Source organism: Panthera leo, chromosome B3, assembly GCF_018350215.1.
Source record: "Panthera leo isolate Ple1 chromosome B3, P.leo_Ple1_pat1.1, whole genome shotgun sequence".
Taxonomy (NCBI): Eukaryota; Metazoa; Chordata; class Mammalia; order Carnivora; family Felidae; genus Panthera; species Panthera leo.
In genome coordinates, this window is record NC_056684.1 from 9,665,527 (window position 1) to 9,685,475 (window position 19,949).

Below are 19,949 nucleotides of genomic sequence, written 5' to 3' on the forward strand. Positions count from 1 at the left end.
AAATGATGTATCAGCCCATCAATTCCACTCATTTACCCAACAGAAATAATAATATTTATACTCCATTTGTAGGACGTTCTGAAATAAGGAAAACTAACCTGCGATGGGAAAAAATTAGAACAGTTGTTGCCTCTGGGGGTTGGAGAGGAGACAGATGGAGGAGGGGCATGAGAAAACTTTCCAAAGAAATGGTAATAGCCTTATCCATATGGGGGTTTGGGTTACAAAGATAAATGAATTTATCAAGAGTCACTGAGGCACAGCTATTATGGAAAACAGTATGTCGGTCCCTCAAAAACTTAAAAGTAGAACTCTCTATATAATCCAGCAATATCCCACGTCTAGGTGGGTGTCCACAGGAAATAAAGCCGCCATCTTGAAGACCTATCTGCACCCCCACGTCCATAGCGGCGTTATTCACAGCAACCAAGACATGTAAACATCTTAAGTGTCCACACACGGATGAATAAGGAATGGAAATATTACTCAGAGTTAAAATAGAAGGAAATCCTGCCATTTGCAACAACATGAATGGACCCTGAAGGCATCAGCCTCAGTGAAATAAGCCAGAGAATGACATGACCTCGCTTCTATATGGAATCTAAGAATGGCAAACAGCCAGGATGATGGTTACCCGGGGGCTGGAGGGTAGGGGAAATGTAGAGAGGTTACCTAAAGTGAACAAAGTTTACGTAAAATTATGAGGTGAATAAATTCCGGAGACCTAAGGTACAGCATGATGACTACAGATACTATGTACTATGTACTTGACATTTGCGAGGAAAGTTAAGTCTCAAGTGTTCTTACCACACACACACAAAAAGGTAACTCTGAGGTGACAGATACACTGGCCTGACTGTGGTAAGCATTTCACGATGTATATGTCTATTGAAACATCATCTTGTGTGCTTTAAATATGTATAGTTTTTGTCAATTGTAACTCAATAATACTGGGAAAGTCACTGAATAATAACCTTCACACTACATTTCACTGTGTGTAAATTTTATGTAAAAAACCCCAGCAAACAACAACTCTATAAACACATACAGAATTCTAAGTATTTAGGGGTAAAAGTAGACTGATATCTGTAACCTATTTAGAAACACATCCAAGAAATTAAAATTAGATGGATGGATGGAGAAACAATGGGCAGATACACAGCTGTGTAACAAAGTATAGTAAGTTAACGGGAGAGCCAGGCTGGTAGGCAGTCACTGCCAAGCTCTTCCAACTGTCCTGCCTATTTCAGAATTTTCTCAATAAAATGCTGGGGGCGGGGGGGGGGGAGGAGGGGAAATGCCTGACTGGCTCTCTTAACCAAAATTCACACTACATAGGTGATACACAGATATATAGAGAGGGATAAATATTATATAACATATGAATGTATAAATATAAAAACAACTATACACTTTATATATCTTATTACTACACCTGAAGGGATTCTGTTTCATACTGTCAAAATACTAGTCCTTTAATTTTTAATAATTTATTTATTAAATATTTGTAAACTGTTGTCTGTATCATATATAAGGCACTCTGCCCATGTGCCTTGGAAAATAGCAGCTCACATTTTAAATATCTACTATGTGCCAACTGTTTATGTCTGTCTGTCCGTCCATCCATCAGGCTTCACACCAAGCATGGAGCCCAAAGCAGGGCTTGAACTGACGACCCTGAGATCAAGAGTCAGACGCTTAACCAACTGAGCCACCCAAGTGCTGCTACGTGCAATAATTTAGCTAAGAACCTTAAGCATGAGACAGCAAGCTGTTCCACAGTCCTGAACTTACAATAACTTGTGCATAAACAAGAATAGTTTTTCTAATTTGGATTCTGTAGGTATACCTACTTTTATCCCTGGAAGGTTAATTTTCAGCTTGGTGATCAATACTTGAGAGCAAACTATATAGCACATGAAGGCAAGAATATTCCCTTAAGGTTTAGCATCTTAGGGGAGTTACTCTGATTTTCTTAATTGTGGATACATTTTATAACCTGAATATAAATAAAACAAGGTGTAAGCATTTTATCTAAACCTCTTAGGGAAAAGAGGCAGCAACTACCAGTATGTTTGTGGATTTCAATTAACCTTCTGGATAACAGGGTGGCCTAGATTGTGTATTTTATAATCTCTCTTTCTTAGCTAGTGTCCAGAAAAATCCCAGGATTTCTTCTTACTTTAAAAAAAAAAAATCTAAATGTTATGCTGTTGCTCTATAGAAGGAAGACTTCAGGAAATATTCCTAAGAGTAATCACAAAGCTCCTAACACTCACCAAACAGTTCTCTTTACGAGAAGGCTTATCGAATGGGCATAGAAAGTTAAGGCGGAAAGTTTGTGACAAGCATTGCAGGCTGCTAGAGACCTCTGTGAGGTCAGAGTCACACAAATGGCTGCAGGAAGTGACCTAACGCATCACTCATAGTGCACAGAAAAGCATGCTGCAATGCGTTGCCCAGGGAGGATTTTTTCGAGAAGGGAGAGGGGAAGGAATTCTAGGACGGGGTGATGTTTCACAGTGTGCACTGTGTGGCTGTCCACTGAGGAAGACGGTGAAGGAGGCTGCTGATGGCCTGTCTGCCATCACTCTGCTTCTGCGTAAATCACTGGCTATTTGGGTGCCTGGGTGGCTCAGTCGGTTGAGTGTCCGACTCTGGCTCAGGTCATGATCTCATGGTTCCTGAGTTCAAGCCCCACACTGGGCTCTCTGCTGTCAGAGAGCCTTTTGTCGCCTTCTCTCTCTGCCCCTCTCCCCCACTCACGTGCTCTCTCTCTCTCTCAAAAATAAACATTAAAAAGAAATAAATCACTGGCTATTAAAGGAGGTGTTCAGAGATTGAGAGCAAAATAACAGAAAGGAAACATCTGAGAGTGAGGCCTACGTACAAGTCTCCATTCTGTTACTTAGCAGCTGAGTAATTTGGACTACACTTGTTGACCAATCAGAGCCCGGATTTTCTTAGGAGTTCCATGAGATTAAAACCACCCACCCCGCAGGGCTTCTGGGAGCGGAAATGGGATCACATATATAAAACATTCAGTTCAGTGACGAGCAATCACTTTGTTAAGTATTAGCCTGCCTCTCTCTCTCCTTTTCCTTGCATATGCAAACCCTTGGTTTTATGAATGCTGGACAAGACAGTTACTGCAAAACCTCTCCTGGTCACAAACAACTTTGGTCAAGTGGAGACAACTAAGACGAAGAACCTTCCAGACCTCTCCCCAGACCATGAGACATTCTCACGTGTGCGTGAAGAGACGGCCGTGCGTCTGCCATTTCTGATTTTTCCGAGGCACTCGGGGATGCAATGTGGGTAAAAGCCGATTTGGGGAGCACGCTTCAGCTTTTAACAATCTTATCTGTCTAGTCATCCTGAAAAAGCTGCCAAATCTAGCAGTGGCCATTCATATGAACAATCTCGTAAATGCTTTTGGCAGTCTGAAGAAGAAGGCAAAACACAGGAAATCTGAATTCTCTTTAGCTAGGGAAATCACTCGGTTTAGTGACCAGAAAGAACTATCATTCTGCAGAGCTGGTAACACCCAGGGACAAGCTGGCATATGCCCAGGAGGGGAGTGACAAGTATTTCTTTTTTTTTTTTAATTTTTTTTTTCAACGTTTTTTATTTATTTTTGGGACAGAGAGAGACAGAGCATGAACGGGGGAGGGGCAGAGAGAGAGGGAGACACAGAATCGGAAACAGGCTCCAGGCTCCGAGCCATCAGCCCAGAGCCTGACGCGGGGCTGGAACTCACGGACCACGAGATGGTGACCTGGCTGAAGTCGGACGCTTAACCGACTGCGCCACCCAGGCGCCCCGACAAGTATTTCTTAATAAAGACTTTGCAATTTCAAAATAACTTTTGACCATGAAAAATTTCAAGCACACATAAATGTTTAACAAATCCGAATGTATCCATGACCCCGTTTCAGTGACTGTCAGTGATTCGATTTTAAAGCTAGAACTTAGAAATATTACCTCATCTGTCTACCCAAGACAAAAGTGATCTATTTTGAGAGACACGTCCCTTCAGAATGGTATTCCCCTTGGGGGTAGGGACGATTCAGAAGTCCTTACAATGAAAACCTCAAAATCACAGTGGAAATTACCCAAATTCTGTTATTTCCAAAACAAAAATCAAAAAAACAAAAAACACCATCATTTCCTAGAGAGCTTCAGAGTAGGACAGATCTTCCCGGTGTGCATTTTTTACTTTACAGAACCCACTGAATCCACTTGCTAGGATTAAGAACAACAGGAATCCTGCAGTTCGGCACAGTTTTCCAAGGACCTCTGGGAGACAGTGCACACAAGGTAAAGGAAGAAGGTAGAAAAGAGGGGAGGCCAAGTGACCACGAGAGAGCCCCTGGACAAAAATGAAACAAAAGCAGCTGAAGGTACCTCCACAGAGGCTTTAACTACGTTCCAGCCCGGAATCCCAGAATGCCAAGTCTCTACCGTGACTTTTAGACACAGCATCCTCACACCGTGCTGGAGAAGCTCATCACCCACTAACACCACTGCTCTGGTCCCTTCTGCAGGGTCCTCATTAAGCCTTCATAAAGGCGTCTTCACAGCTGCCTTGTTTGTGCCCCGCCGCCCCCTCGCGATGGAGACAACCACGCATGGCGTGTGACTGAGAACCACTTGCTGATCCTGCTGTGGGAAAGCCCGAGATTCTTCTCAGGAGACAAAACAGAACTCGCTGCAACTAGCTACAAACATAAGCAAAAGAAAGCAAACCGCCCCCATCCCCCACCCCCTCAGAGAGCCTCAAATTAAATGAAAACGCAAGGTGACTCATGAGCATGGGCTTGGCTTTCCACTGGGGAGAAGACAGTCTGGGTTCCCTCGCAGAGATCTAGAAAGTTCAATTAAGCAGCTAGATGAGGAGGGGTGACATCAGCAAGCTCAGCAGCGAGCTTCAAGCCTAAACACATTAATCAGAAATGACTCTATGGTTGGTTTACACACATGACGTGTTGCAGTCTTAGCTGTGGTCCCTTTCTGCCCACTGAGAAGAATTCACTGTCGACTGATTTAATTCACACCAAAGGAGCTTCCATTTCTTTAGGCTTTAAAACCTTCATGTAACCAACTACGATTCTACATAAGATAAAATGGCCAATGCCTTTTTCTAAGTCCCAGCAAGCTGGAGCTCCCTTCTCCAGAAGGGAGGACTTAACACTTGTCTATGATCATACAGAGTGGGGGAGACGCTCAGTACCGTCAGCGGGGTCACTACCGACCAGCACGAGTTGCACACCGAGGCAGACAGTACCTTGGAGAAGATGATGCTGTCCACTTCTTCGCTGGGTGACTGAAAGAGGTCAGAGTCACTTCCGGATTCTCGTTTGAGCACACCTGGTTTTGAGGCACACTCTCTGGCCAGTCCAACATCCAAGAAGCTGTCACATCCTGAATAGAAAATGTATTCAACCAATACGTAAAAAAAAAAAAAAAATTTTTTTTACTTTCTTTTCATTCCAGCAAGTAGCCTTTTAAGTCAACCAACTAACCTCTCTGTTCCCCCAGCAGTAAGAAGCTATAAAGGACACAGTCAAATTAGTAGCTTTCAACTCTGGTTATTCCAATTCTAGGGTGATCATCACTACAGGACAACCATGAATTTCCCATGTAAACAAAAGGTACAAAAAGATAAAATGGTAATTTAGAACCACAATTCCATCTGTATTAGATATTTAAGTGGCAATCTTTTCCTTTTGGTAATTAGAGAGTATTTTCTTTCGCTATCAAAATCAGAAGTCCTTTATTAGGAAACTATGAGATAGGGTTTATGGCCAATTTCTAAGACGTAAGTTCTTTCTGGAAACTTGTTACTTATCAAATATTGGGATAAAAGACAAAGGGGGAGCATATCTAACATAAATATCAGCGTATTACACTTATGGGTTCTGTTGAGTAAGAAAAGAAATAAAATTATTTTTCTACCTTAAACAGATGACACTGGGGAGAGGGGAAATACACTAATGAAGAAAAATGTATCATGTAGAATCTGTCTTCAGTTCAATAATTAGCACAGGGACTCTGGTAAACCAGAGGAAGGAGGCCCTGACAGAAATATTATACTGTCTATCAAGGAATTCTCAAGACTTAGTATATTGAAATTAGCAAGGTATTTAACCCATTCTCTCCTATTAATTCTGTAAACAAAATATGACCTGGTAGCAACAGAATTAAACACATATGTATGTGGTAAAACCAAAAGCCCAAAAGAAAGTCAATTAATAGGTAGGTATCAACCTCCTTTAAGTAGTCTGGAGAGTGTGGTATCTCCATTGTGGTTAGCACTTTTCTGTGTGATTCAGTCAGACACGTATCAACCCTGCAGCTGATACTAGGTGATGAGGGACATAGTAGACGAGCTGACTACCTAGCAGTTCATGAGAACGCTACCTGGAGGTTTTGGTTGGAGGCAGATTCAAGAGGAGTTGACAATACAAGGTGAAAGCAAAACCAAAAAAACCCACGACGGTTTTAGACTCTATGAACAGACAGTATACCCAAGTCCAAAATGGAAACAGTCCTGCCACTATGTGACAGCTAGAACTCACCGACAGGATTGTTTGTTTCTAGGTAACATTTATTTTTATTTATTTTCTAATGTATGTTTATTTTTGAGAGAGAGAGAGAGACAACGCATGAGCTGGGGAGGGACGGGGGGGGGGGGCAGGGAGGAAGGGAGGGAGACACAGGATCTGAAGCAGGCTCCAGGCTCTGAGCTATCAGCACAGAGTCCGACACGGGGCTCAAACTCAATACGGGGAGATCATGACCTGAGCTGAAGCCGGGTGCTTAACCGACTGAGCCACCCAGGCGCCATGTCCTAGGTAACATTTAGATAAAGAACTGATATGAGGCGCCTGGGTCACTGAGTGTTGAGTGTCTGGCTCTTGATTTCATTTTGGGTCATGATCCCAGGTTCATGGGATTGAGCCCTGCATCAGGCCCCGGGCTGAGCACTTAGCCTGCTTGGGATTCTCTCTCTCCTCTCCCTCTCCACTCATGAGCTCTCTCTAAAAAAAATAAAAATAAAAAACACTGATAGACAGAAATGCACGCATGGTAATGAGGTCACGCCAGTGGAAACCCTTGATATACATGTGGCTTGCACAGGAGCTGGAAAAAATGAGTCTGAGGGCAGTTGCAGATCTGTTCTTTGCTGTTCCAGAGGTAGAACAAAAAGCCCACTGAGTGGAAGCCACAGAGCTTTAACTCTAGGCTTCTGGGCAATGGGTTAGCAGCTTCATAAAGTAATGACTGTCACTCCACCAGAAGGGGTGGCACAAAGGCTGAATGACTTTGTCAAGAGGTTTCAGAAAAGATGTACACATAGAAAGGAAATTGGACATCAGATAACCGCCAGTGTCTCTCTTAATTCTCAGAGTCCATGTTGGGACAATAATTGTATGTGTATGTATGCTGAGGGATAACCAGAAGAGGATGTTTATTCTTATCTCAATTAGCTAATTATTGATCATTAATAAATTATTTGCCCTGAATTAGCTGGGAATCTTAGAGGAAGGGTCAAAGGAGCAACACACTGGAATATAGGTCACAAACTGGTCACTAAAATTACCTTTTCTCCTAGTAAGGCATTTGACTAGGTACTGAGGATTATCCAAATAAAAAGAGACATTGAGAGAGAGAGAGAGAGAGAGAGCGAGCGCGCGCGCCTGCACGGTGGTGGTAGGGGGATAGTATGCAACTTTGTAGTAGAAACGGACATATTAGGAAGACAATTTCAACACAGAAATACACAAATGATGCTACAGGATCCACAGATAAATCTCAGAATGTTTCAGTTGAAGAAAAAAAATGACCTTAATCCATTTCAATCTTGGTCCAAGCTATTTCTGAGTCTTTAGTTCAGTGGGAATAGGCCCTGTCTCTACAAGACTTGGAATCATGGGTATTCTCGACCCAACCCCCCCCCCCCCCCCCCTTTTTGGAGAGTATGGACAAGCTTAGGCGGAGTAAGTGGGTGTAACCTTTCTACTTCTCCCTCTTTCCCCACTTGGAAAAATCAAAAACTCCACTTCATGGTTGAGGGGAAACCAGGGGGCTGGCCAAGAAAAGAAAGGGCTGTCACAGCAACTATGCTGAGCTGCCGACTCTCCAGCGGGCAGTCAAATAGACCACGTCCACATTCCAGACTGGAAAACAAACCAACTTGAGACACTCTAATGGAAAATTCACGGGGAATATCCAGATTCGGCCCTGGTAGGAAGAGTTCACCCAGAAAATAAATCCGAGCCAGCACTACAAGGGAGCACAAATCGTGCTGGGATAAGACTCTGCTGTGTGATACAATCCTGACTGTTGAGTTGGGGGAGTGAGGTGGGGAAGGGTATGAAAACAAGGGATTAGGGGAAGAAAATGACCATAAGCCATTATGCCACCCCACAAACAGAGGGGGGCCCTAAAGGCAAAGCCAATCTACCCCCTGTGCCGTATGTCTTCTCACACGCCCTCTCCTAACGAATAACGTGGAGTAGTAACACGTGAAGGTATACAAGAACAATGAACACTGGCTGGTTTGAGAGTCACATGTATCTGCCTTAGAGCCAGGTCTGCTTACTTTTAGTACAAAAATCCCAGGCAAGAAGTCATTTAACCCCTTAAGTCTCCATTGCCATACCAATCAAATGGGATGACTGTACCTCCCTCAAATAGCTGTAGTGACAGTTAGAAATAATTTATACAAATAGTAGCCACGACTCTGCCCCTCAGCACCCAGCAGGCCTGTGATAAACACACCTAATGAAGTTAAGGCTTCACTAACCCATACTGAGTGATGTAACAAGCATCCAGGACGGACATTACCTTGAGGTGAGCCAGTCCTATTTTATGACTCATACATAATTCTGCCTATAAACTTCCATATCCTGAGACATTAGCTTCTTTAAAAGCTAGCAAAACGTGTCATTTTTAAGATGTTCCCTACTCATTTGGGTTCAAAATTATATAGGCAAACAAATTACAGTAGGGAAAGGGAGGAAAGCCTACCAGCAGCGCCCACTCGCATTTGCTGAACCATGCTAATCGTAATGCATTTGTATTTATTCGTAAATAAATTTGTATTTATCCAGAGTTGAAGAATATCCAAAGTGATTTTAAAACATATTATCTTCTTTGGTTTTTACACTATTGATCTCTTGAACTGTGTTTATAAAATAAAGGAAATCTCTAAGATCCAAAGTACCTAGAATTCACCAAACAATTTACCTAAAATCAAAACCTCAGGTCTGAAGTTTCAAAGCACAATCCAGATCTCAGATTTTGCTACAGTGAGATTTAAAAAGACTCTAAGAAGTCAAGAAGTGTCTAAGAAGGCCAAGTGTGTTTGTGTGGTGGGGAGGGGGGGCAGGGAGAGTCAATAAAATTCAAGATGATGTCCTGGGAAAAATGCTCAGGGGTTCAAAATTCATTTATTTAAATGAATAAATTAGGGGCGCCTGGGTGGCTCGGTCGGTTAGGTGTCCGACTTCGGCTCAGGTCACAATCTCACGGTCCGTGAGTTCGAGCCCCGCGTCGGGCTCTGTGCTGACAGCTCAGAGCCTGGAGCCTGTTTCAGATTCTGTGTTTCCCTCTCTCTGACCCTCCCCTGTTCATGCTCTGTCTCTCTCTGTCTCAAAAATAAATAAACGTTAAAAAAAAAAAATTTTTTTTTTAAATGAATAAATTAAACTCTAGTGTGTGAAGAAACTCCTTGTGAACACTCAAGTTGTCAGACAGCCTCATTTAACCCTTCCACGGCAGAGAGCTCTGCTGTTTGGATGGCTGGGAGTAATGACACTTCTGGAAAATGCCCACAACAGCCCAAGATATGGTGAGTAGTATACTTTTAAGTACAAGATTCTAGGGGGGCTGGGCGAGGGAAGTGTCAGCTAAGTCTGTGAATAGGGTCAATCTTGTAACAGGCAGGGACTCTGAACACGACCATCTGAGACAAAACTGGAGAAAAAACACTTTTCGTATTTGTCTCCAACATTTCCTTTGGAGTGAAGTCAGAGCTGAGAATCCGGAGGAAAACTCTTGGGAGACCTAGGATGTGGACAGTGTGCCTTTCAATTTAGTACTATGCGAGACACCCCCAGCTAAACTGTTTCTACAAAGACCAGTCGATGGGGACTCGGTAAGTTTTACAGCAGGTCAGTAAAACTTGTGAAGGTAAACAAAGGTGCTGTTGAGTCAGGTCGACTCAGGAGACCAAATGACGTTCACGTGGCAGCTCTGCAACAGGCACAGGGACTGACGTAGAGGCGCCACGTCCTTCAACACCACCCACTGAGGAAAGCTAGCAGTGCTGTACAGATGGGAGACCACAGGGAGCACAGACACTGGGCAACATCCCTCACTTCACTGTGAATCAGTGGCTACACTGGGTAGAAGGTGGGGCCTCCTACCACAAGCCACGCGCTGTGCCTCGGACAAGCCAGGTGTCGGCAGCTGACCCTCACCTGCTGTGACTGATACCTCAACTGCCGACAGTACTTCCAAAGCTGATGGTTCTCGACCCTGGCTGCGCAGTGGACTCGCCAAGGGAGCTTTCAAAGCTTCTGAGGCCCGGCTCACACCCCAGGCCCAACTAAATCAGGACGTCTGGGAGCGGGACCCGGGCAGCAGTGTATTCCTAAAGCCCCCCAGAGAATTTCAATGCGCAGCTAAAACTGAGGGCTCTCCGGTGTAGTTCTTAATAAGTATTTACAGCTGTTATCGGATTGAGAAACCACGATCATATGTACGCACACAGCAGAGACGCCTTCACAGAATCAGTAAGTCATAAAGCCTACACGTGAAGACTTACCACTAAAATGAAACTTAGGTAATTACATGACACTACTCATTCTCAGGGGGGAACAAAAACGCCTACAGACCCAAACTGCTCTTACCCCCTTCTTCTGACTTACTGTATGGCCTGGTCAGGAAGGACAGACCTCCGAAAACGCTCTGGGAATTAGAGGGGGGCTCCAGAGCTAGGAAATGGACGTTTTTAGATACAGTTATTCACGCAACTGGAAGCTGGAAAACCCCGGCTCACCTGGGCTCTGTGTGGGAGCCAAGAGAGACGCTGCATCAGGGCACGGCTGTATTGTACACCAGCTTTCCCGGTTTATCTGAAGGAAAGAGAAACAGATCGACGTTCAGACAGTGAAGCAATGTGGGATGATGTGATGGCTGCTGCAAGCATATCTACTGTACCAACACTCCTGCTTTTTTCTTTAATACTTTATGATACAGTAGGTAAAATTATAGGAAGGAAAAAAAAAAACCCTTTCACAACACAATCAAGGCATGCCCTACTCCACTAAGGCTCTAGGGAGACCGTCAGTAAAAGCAACAGGAAAAAGACACACAAGGAGGAAGGCCTGGTGCAGGCCGAGGGTGAAATAATATAAGAATAATACATTTAATATGTAACACAGTGATAATAAGTAACACGAAATGCATCGCAGATTACAATACATATTTGATCTCTTCATTTACAAGTTAAAAACACACAAAAATAATTTCTGTTTCTTCAAGATTTACTATCCACTGGGTATCAGGTTAGGATTCTATGTACATTATCTAAATCCCCACAAGAGCTGCGAGAAGTCTGTATTATCTGTACCCAAAGAATAACTAGGCTCAGCGGAGTTGCTGAGGTCATTATGACAGCACTGGCGATGGAATACAAGTCTACATGAATCTAAAGCATATTAAGAAGAGAAGACTCCCTTAAAATATTTTTTTTAAAAAAAAACAGCCTTTACAACGCTCAGCCATCTTATTAGCATCATAACCATCTACTTTCATTACATTTAAGATAGTATGAAATTACCGTGACAGATTTCAAAAGTCGTCTCCCCCATAACTGATAAAAGAAGTAAACACAAAATCAACAAAGATACAGAAAACTTGAAAAACGTTACCAAGCAGTTTGAGCTAACCAGCAAATGCGGAGCAATTCACCCAAAGGCAGCAGGACACACATTCAAGTACACACGGAATGTTCACCACAACAGACCATATTCAGTGGCATAAAAGAAATCTCAAATTGAAGATTAAAATCATACTACACATGCGCTCTGTCCACAAGAGTATCAAAATCAGAAACCAAAATGAGAAGTTACCTGGAAAAACCACAAAGATTTAAAAAACAAAACAAGACAAAAACACACAAAAAAACCTGTTAAAAAATCCATGAATCAAAGAAGAGATCTTTAGGAATTATTATATATTAAATATTAGAAAACATCTCCAACTGAAAAATTCAAACATCGCATATAAAAATTTGTGAGATACAGCTAAAACAGGATTTAGAGCAAAATTTATAACATTAAGTGCCTATATTAGAAAAGAGAGGTCTCAAATCAAAGATCTAAGCTTCTAAGAAACTAGAAAAACGGGTCTCAATGAAATGGAAAACAAAAAATAAAGTCAATGAAACCATAACCTGGTTCCCTAGATCAGTAAAGCTCTAGCTAGACTGACCAAGACCAAAAGTTACAAACTGCCAGTATCAGGAATTAAAGAAGTCATCATCACAGTTCCAACAGATACCGAAAGGATAACAAAGGGATATTATGCACAACGTTACTGTAACAGATTCACAAGTCAGATGAAATGGAAACATTTCATGGAGGACACAAACTACCAAAATTCACTCAAGAAGATAAAGATAATCTGAATACCCTTATTCTTTTAAAGACATTGAATTTAGTTAAAAACCTTCCTATAATGAAATCTTCAGGCCCAGATGGTTTCAGTGGTGAATGCCACCAAACACTGAAGGAAGAAATAATGCCAATTCTACACAAACTCTTCTACAAAATACAGGAGGCAGGAACTATGTACAGCTTGTTTCTATGAGTCCAGCATCACACTGCCACCAAAACTAGACAAAGATATTATAAGAAAACGTACATCAGTATCCCTTAGGAACACAGATGCAAAATCCTGAACAAATATTAAAATACCGAATCCAGCAACGTAGAAAAAAGGTCAAGTTGTCATGGCCAAGTTCATCCCACGAAGGGATGAGAGAACAGTATCATCAAATATGCCACATGGGATAAGGCAGAAAGCTCCAGGACGTTCTGTCAAACCAACTGTTTGACCAACAAGAAATGCAAGGAATTAATAAGCTTCTTGCAAACCTAGATCTACATGAAACAAAACAGCAAATCATTTGCTCCTTTTGACTATCTCACCGTTAGAGAGAGGACAGGAGGCAGGGACCAGGGGCCATGCATGTTTTGGTTCCTGGTATGTTACAAACCCATGCCAAAAATTTCACAGTGATCTGAAATGGAAACCGATCTTCTGCTGGTTCCCTGGGATTATGCAAAGTAGGCCCTTTAAAATGTAATTTGAGTGTGCCCAATAAGGAAGTAACCTCAAATTCAGTAACTTTAACAAACCCTACCCATACCTTTCAAAGAAATCAAACAGCAAATTTTCTTAAAAAAAAAAAAAAAAAATCATTCATTCAGAGCAGGATTTCTTTACTGAAAACTACATCTCATTTGAAATGAGCCAAATTTCACCAGAGTGAAATGTTTCTCTGCTAACAGTAGAAACAAGAGTCCAGAACTACTATACTTCAGTAGAAAGCTAGATTTTGAGACTGAAAGAGAAAAAAAAAAATTGCTTTTCCTCTTTTCATTCCCCAAATAGGAAAAGATTGCAGGAATACAGCACAAATTTGAATAATTAACAGAAGCAAAAAAGCTGAGAAGATCCTTTAAAGTAGTGAAGAATACGCTGCTCTGAATTGTCATGACATTGTGTTCTCCTTCTGTGACCTTCACTAACTTCAGCCGACATTTTAGGAGACTTTGCTAAAACTCTACATCTCAGAATATTTTTCATTGCCTTTTCAACTCCGTGGCCACTGAGTAAACTGGACATTCTTTGCCTTCAATATGTAAGGGACTGACTATACTTTTCATGTCCTTTTAGGTTTGCATGCTATAAAAAGTAAGTTAAACAATTTGTAAAATAACAATATACATAAGCAGTTCATGATGTAGTAATAGTATATAATATAAACAACATGTTTATTTAAAATCGTGTTTTAATAATAAAAATAAAATATTAAAATATTTATTTAAAATAATGTGGGGCGCCTGGGTGGCTCGGTCGGTTAGGCGTCCGACTTCGGCTCAGGTCACGATCTCATGGTCTGAGTTCGAGCCCCACATCGGGCTCTGGGCTGATGGCTCAGAGCCTGGAGCCTGCTTCTGATTCTGTGTCTCCCTCTCTCTCTGCCCCTCCCCCGTTCATGCTCTGTCTCTGTCTCAAAAATAAATAAACGTTTAAAAAAAAAATTAAATAATGTAATAAATACTGAAACAATGAAATTAAAACGAAATCAAATCTCTAACTGAATACACTAATTTCTGAAATAACAGTGGTGAGAACATGTTAATGTTGGAAGAACATTCTTCATGGGTCTCTCCTAGCTCTCCATGTCTTGTGAGCAAAGGCATTGATTGTCCTTTTGCTCTAAATTATCTTTTCAAAAATGTGTATATCAAACAACTCTGGAAGATAGAGATATTGTTTGTTTCTGAAGCAAGGGCAGGTCTGTCTACTGTCCAGCATAACAAAGACAATGTCTCAGTCAAGGGCAAAGATCAGGCAGGCTCATTGCCCATTATAAGGACTGAAGTTTCCTAAGAGTGGGGTTTCTTGGCTGTGACGTGGGACCCCCTCTGGGCTGTCCCTGGGGAACTTGGGAAGCAAGAGGAACCAACAAGAAACTGATGCTCATGGTGCTTTTTGTGCAACGAGTAATAAACCCCTTTGCCCCTGACCCAGGAAGCCCTGTGACTTCAGGCAGCAGCCATGAAACTGTCAGACTAACTTGGGAGCTTGAGAGTAGGGTAAAATCTCAGACCTATCAGTTTTGACAAGTAGTATATATTAAATAGTATCAAAAACACTTAAACACAGGGGCAGGCAGAAGTCTCTTGATATGATCACACCTATGTGGTGAAAAACCTTAATCTGATTCAGTTTTTTCATTAAATGATTATGCCTGAATGAACACAGAGAGACAATATTTATTTTAACTTTTCTGTTGTTTCCCAAATGTTTTTTACAAATTACTTTTTGGTTTTTACAATTGATTCTGGAAAGCCTTCTATTTTGTAGTAACTTTAAGTTGACAGAAAAGTTACAAAGATAGCCCAGAGTTCTCATGTACCCTCTCTCACCAGTATCTCCAATGTTAACATCCTATGAAACCCTGGTGCCTTCATCAACAGTAAGACACCAACATTGGTACATTACCATTAACTAAATCCTGGACTTGATTTGGATTCTATTTCTGTTTCCATTAACGTTCTTTTCTGTTCCAGGATCAAAACCAGGATACATACCACAGTGCACTGAGTGGGAGTGTGTGTATGTGTGTGTGTGTTGGGGGGGGGGGTTGGGGTGTAATTTGGCATTTTAACATCTTTACTGAAGTGTAATTCATATACTCTAAAACTCACCCGTCTAAGTCTATGAATCAGTGGTTTAGGGTATTTGCAGACCTGCTGTAACCATCATCATTAAGTTTAGAATATTTTCATCATGCCAAGAAGACACCGTATCCATTAGTATTCAAACCCCACCCTGACCTCCATTTCCCAGTTCTGAGCAATCATGAATCCACTTTCTGTCTCCATGGATTTGCCTACTCCGAACGCTTCACATAAATGGCATCATGCATTACGTGATCTTTTGTGACTGGCTTCCTTCACTTAGCAAAGTGTTTTCAAGGTTTTCCTATGTCGTAGCAACAGTACTTCATTCTTTTTACTACTAGATAATATTCCACGGTGTGGGGATGCCTTAATTCTATTCATTCATTCATTCATTCATTCATTCTTCAACTGACGGGCATTTGGGTTGTTTTCACTCCCTGGCTGTTTGGAATAATGCTATGAAAATCCTCATACAAGTTTTTGTTTGCACGTGTTTTCATTTCTCCTGGGTTTATACCTAATGAGTGAAACTGCTGGGTCACATGATAACCTTTATATTAGACATTCTTAGGAACTGCCAGACTTTTCCAAAGTGGCTGCATCATGTGATGTCCCTGCCAGCAACGTATGGCTGTTTTCTTTCTCCGCATCCGTGCCCACGCTGGTTATGATTCTTGTCCATCTGATTGCAGCCATCCTAGCAGGTGAGAAGTAGTGTCTCATGGGAGTATTTGTTTTTTAAATGGAAAATGTATTTTAATCTGTTGGTTACTTTCTAGGAACGGAAGACAGTCTGAAGATGGAATGCTCTTCACCCTCAGGTTTGTCTCCCTCCTTATTTAAAGCAAAAAAAAAAAAAGTATTTAAATACCTTCTATGTATCGAATTCTACGCGAAGCCTTAAAAGCAGAAGTAGTAAAGAGTGTGTCCTGAAAGGACGCCCAGTTTATGAGAGAGAGACATGAAAATGTTCACTTCCTAAGCTCCTTGCACACAGCAGGTATTAAATGTGTGCTGTCACCAGCAGGAATGAGAGCCCGAGTGAGCGGACCACTGGAAGGAGGAGCCGTATTTTACGTGCTGCATGCATTTCTGACTAGGTCACCAATGACACAAGCAGAGACATGGGGCCAGAGCAACGATGTTCTGCCATTCTTCTGCTCCACACAAGGCATTGCACAACACAGAGTGGGGAATTCAGAGACTGCCACACCCTGGTAGAAGCAGAAGAATTCAGGGAGCCTAGTTTCACAGGAGTTAAGGAAGCAGAGGGCAGAAAACAGAAGGTAGGTCCGTGGTGCCAACCACTGCAGAGAAGTCAAAACAGATTTAAAAAAAAAAAAAAAAAAAAAAAAAGAAGTTACTGGACTGGGTAACTGTGAGGTTTCTTGTGACTCTGCAAAGAGCAGGTTTTCACAGGACAGGTGAGATCAGAATGAAAGCTGTGAAACATGTGTTTATCTCTCTAGATTCAGGGCACTTTACAGTTTATAAAATAACTGTCAGCTAGACATGACCTTTCTCCTGCCGCACAACGAGGCACGATGCCATTTGGGAGAGGAGGCCACACACACTCGGCGAGGCTAGATTTGGGGAGAGTATCTTTGCGTGTGGACTGCACCGTTACTGGTGACTGCACCTGCTCCAGAGACCAAGCTTCTTGAGAACAGAAACACACCTTTAATCCCTGGGGAGGGAAGTGCCAAGAAGCAAGGGCATGGTTCGTGGGGGATGCTTAATGAATAATCTTCGAGTTCATTATCTTCCATGATTTTACAGAGAACAGCGAGGAGAGCCTCCAGGATTCTCACTCCGCCTGCCTTTACCAGATCCGTAAACAAACACAAGTGAGGCCAAAGGAGGTGAAGTGACTCCACCCAGTGAGTTCAGTATTTAGAAGCCGGGAGGGCGTTCTCCCTGCTTCTATCCAGCTCTCTTTCCCCGAGTCCATGGGTACCGCTTGTTACTTTTTTCTTTGCCTTGGAACTCAACAACTGTTTAAACAAGTTTTAATAACAATACTAAACTGGAAAAGATCTGGCCAAGTGCATTTCAGATCCCTGGAGAAGATTAGCTGGAAAACAGTCACTGTTTATTTTAGGCAAGTATATTTAGAAAATAAAAGTATTACCAAAAAGAAACAACACATGGGACAGTGGGTGCCAAGTGTTTGAAATTCAGGATGCTGTAATTGAGAGAAATGTTCTCTGTGTCGGGGCGGGGGGGGGGGGGGGGGGAAGGGGGAGGACTCTGCATAGGCCTAGGCGCCTGTGTCCATCACTGACCGTTAATGGGGGCTCTGTCTAGGCCTAGGTGCCTGTGTCCATCACTGACCGTTAATGGGGGCTCTGCCTAGGCGCCTGTGTCCGTCACTGACCATTAATGGGGGCTCTGCCTAGGCGCCTGTGTCCATCACTGACCATTAATGGGGGCTCTGCCTAGGCCTAGGCGCCTGTGTCCATCACTGACCGTTAATGGGGGCTCTGCCTAGGCCTAGGCGCCTGTGTCCGTCACTGACCGTTAATGGGGGCTCTGCCTAGGCCTAGGCACCTGTGTCCGTCACTGACCATTAATGGGGGCTCTGCCTAGGCCTAGGCGCCTGTGTCCATCACTGACCGTTAATGGGGGGTTCTGCCTAGGCCTAGGCGCCTGTGTCCATCACTGACCGTTAATGGGGGGTTCTGCCTAGGCCTAGGCGCCTGTGTCCGTCACTGACCATTAATGGGGGCTCTGCCTAGGCCTAGGCGCCTGTGTCCATCACTGACCGTTAATGGGGGGTTCTGCCTAGGCCTAGGCGCCTGTGTCCATCACTGACCGTTAATGGGGGGTTCTGCCTAGGCCTAGGCGCCTGTGTCCGTCACTGACCATTAATGGGGGCTCTGCCTAGGTCTAGGCTCCTGTGTCCATCACTGACTGTTAATGGGGGCTCTGCCTAGGCCTAGGTGCCTGTGTCCATCACTGACTGTTAATGGGGAGTTCTGCCTAGGCGCCTGTGGCCGTCACTGACAGTTAATGAAGAGCATTAACTGGTGGTGCTGATAAGGTGCACCACCTCCATGGACACAGGACACGTAGGAGAATCTGGCTATGATGCAGTTTCAGCCAGTTCCCTCTTCTGAATTCAGATTCATTTATAAACATTTAAAAGTAAAATCTATATTGAAAAATAGTAAGGTTTCAAGTGAATCAAGATTTTTTCACCAGGGCAGGGTGGGGAATTCTAGCATGAAAAGGCTTCCTCGAGCTCTCTTGCTGTCAGCTACACGCGGATCCATCCCTGGTCAACATGTTGGGGACACCCCCCCCCCCACCGCCATTAGGCAAGAAACAGTGTTCAGGCACAGCTTAGGCAGATGGGTAGGACATGATCCTGCCTACATTTTGCATAGGACAGGACATCTCACAGTTGAAAAGTATGAGAAACTCTTTTTAAACAAAAATGCCATGGGTCACATTTGCATCCATGTCCCAGGACGGCAGATATGAGTACCTCCACCAACCGTGGACCACAGGTCAGGAAACACGGTTTAGTTAGTGAAATACAATAGGGACACGAGTCCCAGAAACCCACAGAGGTTAAGGAGGAAGCCCCTAGAATAACAAAAGATAATTTCTGGTTCGGATATGTGAGAAACACTTAACAGAGGTGGTGGTATATGAGGTGGGCCTTCTAAGACGAGCACAGTATGCTCAGGAGAGAGAGAGGAGGAGAGGCAGGGAGTTCCAGCCATGAGGAAAAAACAGACGAGCTAAGTAGTCAGGACACTTCAGAGCTGGAGTTCATTGCCTTCTACGGCACAGACTCCTTCCGAACCCGAGGGAAGCCATGAACCCTCACCAGAAACATGCATGTGTGTGTCCAGTCATTGGTTCTGGAGAATATCCTCGGAACCCAGCATGCAGACCTTTTCCTGAGACATGTCTGAGAAGCACAGAAAGCCCAAAGGTTCCCGGAAGTATAAACTGAGGAAAGGTGAACAGGAGATAGGGCCACAGTGAACCAGGCTTTGTTCTCGAGCAAGGGCGGACCCTCCCCCCAACGACATCAGCAGGGGAGGCAGAGCGGTACCGTGCCAGGAACACAGCTCTCGAAGAACATGGAGAAAATGGGGTGGTAGGAGGAGCCTGTGGCCTGGCCTAGCCTAGCGGCAGTGTGCACCCGGACTGGGAAGACGCCCTCTGGAGACAGAAGCAGAGGAGCAAAAAGCTGGCATGGAGGGCAGAATCCACAGAAATAAGACAGAGGGCCCCAAAGCCACCATTTCACCAGCGGGAAATCCAGCGGGCAGGAAGATGCTGCTGCCTGTTCTATTTGGCTGTGCTGAGTCTGAGGCGTTCAGACGCCTTTCAAATAGTTGAAGAAGGTTAGGGATCTCGAGAGAAAGGCTGGATGCTGGCTTCATTTGCCATGGAGGTAACAGGCGAGAAGATGTGCACGAGAGCCAAGGCCCAACA

At 43.4% G+C, this 19,949-nt stretch overlaps 1 protein-coding gene across 10 annotated transcripts in view; it reads right to left on the bottom strand.

The window, feature by feature from the left end:
• AKAP13 (A-kinase anchoring protein 13) overlaps positions 1–19,949 on the bottom strand; it is a 334,433-nt gene that overhangs the window by 89,298 nt on the left and 225,186 nt on the right. For all 10 annotated transcript variants that reach the window (XM_042941070.1, XM_042941069.1, XM_042941066.1 and 7 more), the window contains 2 exons: positions 11,072–11,147; positions 5,288–5,424 (listed from right to left, as the gene is read on the bottom strand). In XM_042941070.1, the coding sequence (XP_042797004.1) occupies positions 5,288–5,424; positions 11,072–11,147 (213 nt within the window). The remainder of the gene's footprint in view (positions 1–5,287; positions 5,425–11,071; positions 11,148–19,949) is intronic.